Source organism: Hordeum vulgare, chromosome 6H (genome assembly GCF_904849725.1).
Source record: "Hordeum vulgare subsp. vulgare chromosome 6H, MorexV3_pseudomolecules_assembly, whole genome shotgun sequence".
Classification (NCBI taxonomy): domain Eukaryota; kingdom Viridiplantae; phylum Streptophyta; class Magnoliopsida; order Poales; family Poaceae; genus Hordeum; species Hordeum vulgare.
Genome location: NC_058523.1, coordinates 549874312 through 549877835, shown reverse-complemented (window position 1 = coordinate 549877835; position 3524 = coordinate 549874312). Strand labels below are relative to the sequence as shown.

The window sequence follows — 3524 nt, the reverse complement described above, 5'->3', positions numbered from 1 at the left end:
AGAGGCCTCTCCCACATATAAAGCTGTGATGATAATAATCGGTCTAGTAACTTAGTCAATTGTCCAGGACGATGATAATAAATTGTGTCTCGATCTCTATAGTGCTTTGGATACTTTGGAATTTTTGACACACGGAACATGAGAAACATATCCATTTCATGTCCTTCTCAATCTATCTCGATTGGCTGCTTCCAAAAATCCTGACAACCTATCCATGAACCCATTGCTCAAACTGTTCTTGCAAACATCCAAGCTCGATCCACATCCGCAACATAACAAAAGTACCACATTAATAACCTGCTATTACAAAATTATACGTGCATCATAATTATATTATTAACACATTAGCTAGCACATCTATTTTGTTTACTTTGCATATTAACTTTGTCTTGTGAATTTTTTGTGAATTTTGCCCAACCTTGTGAGTCATCCATTTCAAATTATTGACCGGCGGCAACACTCCCTCTCGAAATGGTGCCCGACAAAACCCCTCCATATCGATTCAGCAACAACTTCCCCCCTCTCAAAACAATGACTAGTGACAACCTTGCACCTTAGGTTTGTGATAAGCAGGAGCAATCATCCCACTAAACAGGGCATCAAGTCAATGGACAAATCTCACACTGAACTCATGGTTAGTGACATGGTAACAAACATTCCAGGTAGTTTCCAAATAGCAACCCAGTTTCATTTTATAGTTGTCTGCAGTAAGGTTGCTCGTAATGAGAGTATCATAGTTAGTATAATGCATGTCAACTAGGCAATTTTGATGTGCTCACATAAAATTAAATGAAGAAAGATAAGATTGAACATTATATCATGGTACCATATCATAATAAATATTGTACTACTATGTGTCTTACATGATATTAAGTAAAATCATCTATGATACCAGCAATATAAATATAATATTATATATTAGTATCATATGCATATGCATGATACTAAGATATTATACTACTCCCTCCGTTTCAAAATATAAGTCTTTTATGAGATTGCATTAGGGACTACATACAAATATATATAGACATACTTCAAAGTATAGGTTCACTCATTTTGCTTTGTATGTAATCTGAAATCTGTAAAAAGACTTATATTTAAAAAACGAATGGAGTAGTCACTAGCAACAGCCTAAACAAGTATTACAGGCGGTTTCCAAACTACATGCAATTACTGATCATGGGGAGCAATGTACTCCTCTAGTCGTCTTGTTGATGGAAAAAATATTTACAATCAAATTAATCAGTGTGAATGTTGATGGAAATTTGTGTTGGTAATTACAGCGAGAAATTAAAGAAGCAGGGCAATGTGCTCCTCCTGGCGTCGACGATCAGCGTGACGAAATCAGCAAGGGTAATACGCCTTGAGGTGCGCTTGTAAGCATGGCGAGTCCTTCCAAACCCTAGCGTGCATCTTGAGCAGCTCCTTGGCCTTGGCCCTGGCCCGCTCGCCGGCATCCACCTGTAGAACCAGCAGCAGCTTGGCGACCACCCCGACGGCCAGCATCTCCTGCAGCACGGCCGGCGTCGGCGAGTGCCTAGCCACGGCGTGCAGAGCGCGCACCGCGCTCTCGGTGGTGGTCGGTGACACCCGCATAGCCTTCTTGGCCACGACGGCCAGCCCTGCCGGGTGCGCCACAAGGTCCGACCGCCCCTCCGCACAGCCGCAGAGGTGGTCGATGGCCACCACCGCCAGCTCGGTGGGGTGCCGGCCGCCTTCGTCGAGGAGCAGCTCCACCAGCACAGTCACCGCGCCGGCCTCGACGGCCTTGACACGGTTGCGGCCCCACGGACATAGCCGGCACAGCACGTTCAGCGCCGCCTTCACCGCCTTGGCGGACACCCTGTCAGACACCACGCGTACCACCTCCTGCACCAGCTCGGTTCTCACCGTCATCAGCCTCGCCGGCTCCATGACCGACACCATCGCCTTCAGCAGGATGATGCCGTAACAGCGGGACCGGTAGCTCGGTCGCCGCAGCATGCACACCAGGGTGTCCAGGAAGTCTACGTTTTTCTCGAGGATCCGGAGCAGGCTCTTCTTGGACGGCTTGAGCGAGCAGATGACGCTGAGCGCGTCCTCCTCCGGCGAGCTCGTGGACGTCGGGGAATCCAGCGAAAGTTCTAGCAAATCTTGAGCCGACTTGGACGTGGTGGCATGGTTCGTGACGACGGAGACGAGGAACTCGACGGCGCCGGGCGTGGCCTCGACGCAGCGCCTGTTGCGATCGCTCTCGGCGACGATGGCCTTGATCTCGCGGAGCGCGGCCAGCTCCTGCTGCCGGCCGGCACCGTGACCCTCTTGGACGATCTCGGCGACGCGGCTGGTGTCGAGGGGCGGGCGCGGGGTGGGGAAGCGCTCGACGGCGTGGAGGGAGCACCAGGCCTGGGTGAGGCGGCGGAGCGTGTGGTTGGGCGTGGCATCCCGGTCGGCCTCCGCAATCTTCTGCTGCGTGACGGGGCAGGTGGCGTGGCCGTCGGAGATCCAGCGCTCGATGCTGGTGCGGTCGTAGGTGATGCCGGTGGCGAGCGTGACGGGGTCCCGCATGATCTCCAGCGAGATCGGGCACAGGAAGTACGGCGGCACCTCCACCGTCGGCCCCTCCATGGCCGTAGGTCGCGAAGGATTGCTCGTGAAATGGATCTGGTGGAGAGCAGAGCGAATGAAGAAGACGCTGACCGAGTTGGTGGATGGAGTTGAACACAAATCGAATGGGAGGGGGAGTGGGTGCGCGCGCGTTTTATAGGAAGTGGATCACGCGAAGAAGTCCACGCGTGTTAGCAAGAGATTAGAGGAGATTAATTGCGTGGGTTGGGTTGGGTCGGATTGACTTGCGGGGTCGGTGTTGAGCTGGCTCCATGTTTTGACTTTGTGAATTCATCTTGCTCGGTCCTTTCTGCTGTTCGACTCCGTTGCTCTTGAAAGATTCCGTTTCTGTGGGTATGAAACACCGTTGAAGTTTAGCCGCTGCGTAGATTGGTTGAAGGGTAATTTTCGCCACCTCCGTGGTTTTAGAGTATCTACAACCAGACCCTTATATTCGTTTCGAACGTTGGACAGCCGATCAATCAGCGTACGGCCAGAGAAAATCTACCCAAATGGAATGCACTAAGAGCAAGCTGCTGGCTATAAGCCACTGCCATGTCATCTATAGCCCATCTTATAGCTAACATGTACAATACTTCATTGTAAAAGTGTATTACTTCTTCATTATATGGTCCACCTTTCATACTCATAAAATGCCTAGGAGCACGTGCTAGAGCTGGCTCTTAGCTAAGAGGCCGCTTACCTTCTCTCCCCTCTTAGCTAAGAGGCCGTTTCTGTGGGTATGAAACACCGTTGAAGTTTAGCCGCTGCGTAGATTGGTTGATGGGTAATTTTCGCCACCTCCGTGCACTTAAACATCTACAACCGGACCCCTTATATCTGTTTCAAACGTCCGGTCGACCGGTCGGTCAATGTCCGATCGAAAAAAAAGCAATCCAAACGGGCGTTCTAAACGGGTCTCAAATACACGAGCTGAC

General features: G+C 50.4%; 1 protein-coding gene across 1 annotated transcript; it reads right to left on the bottom strand.

Moving 5' to 3' along the window:
* Window positions 1-1087: 1087 nt before the first annotated feature.
* Window positions 1088-2707, bottom strand: LOC123403891 (E3 ubiquitin-protein ligase PUB23-like). Its single transcript, XM_045097803.1, has one exon. It carries the CDS (start codon window positions 2605-2607, stop codon window positions 1345-1347), a length of 1263 nt encoding a protein of 420 aa, XP_044953738.1. The 5' UTR covers window positions 2608-2707; the 3' UTR covers window positions 1088-1344.
* Window positions 2708-3524: the final 817 nt, after the last annotated feature.

Excerpts from the sequence above, each read along its gene's own strand:
- LOC123403891 (XM_045097803.1), bottom strand. The coding sequence starts at position 2,607 with ATGGAGGGGCCGACGGTGGAGGTGCCGCCGTACTTCCTGTGCCCGATC.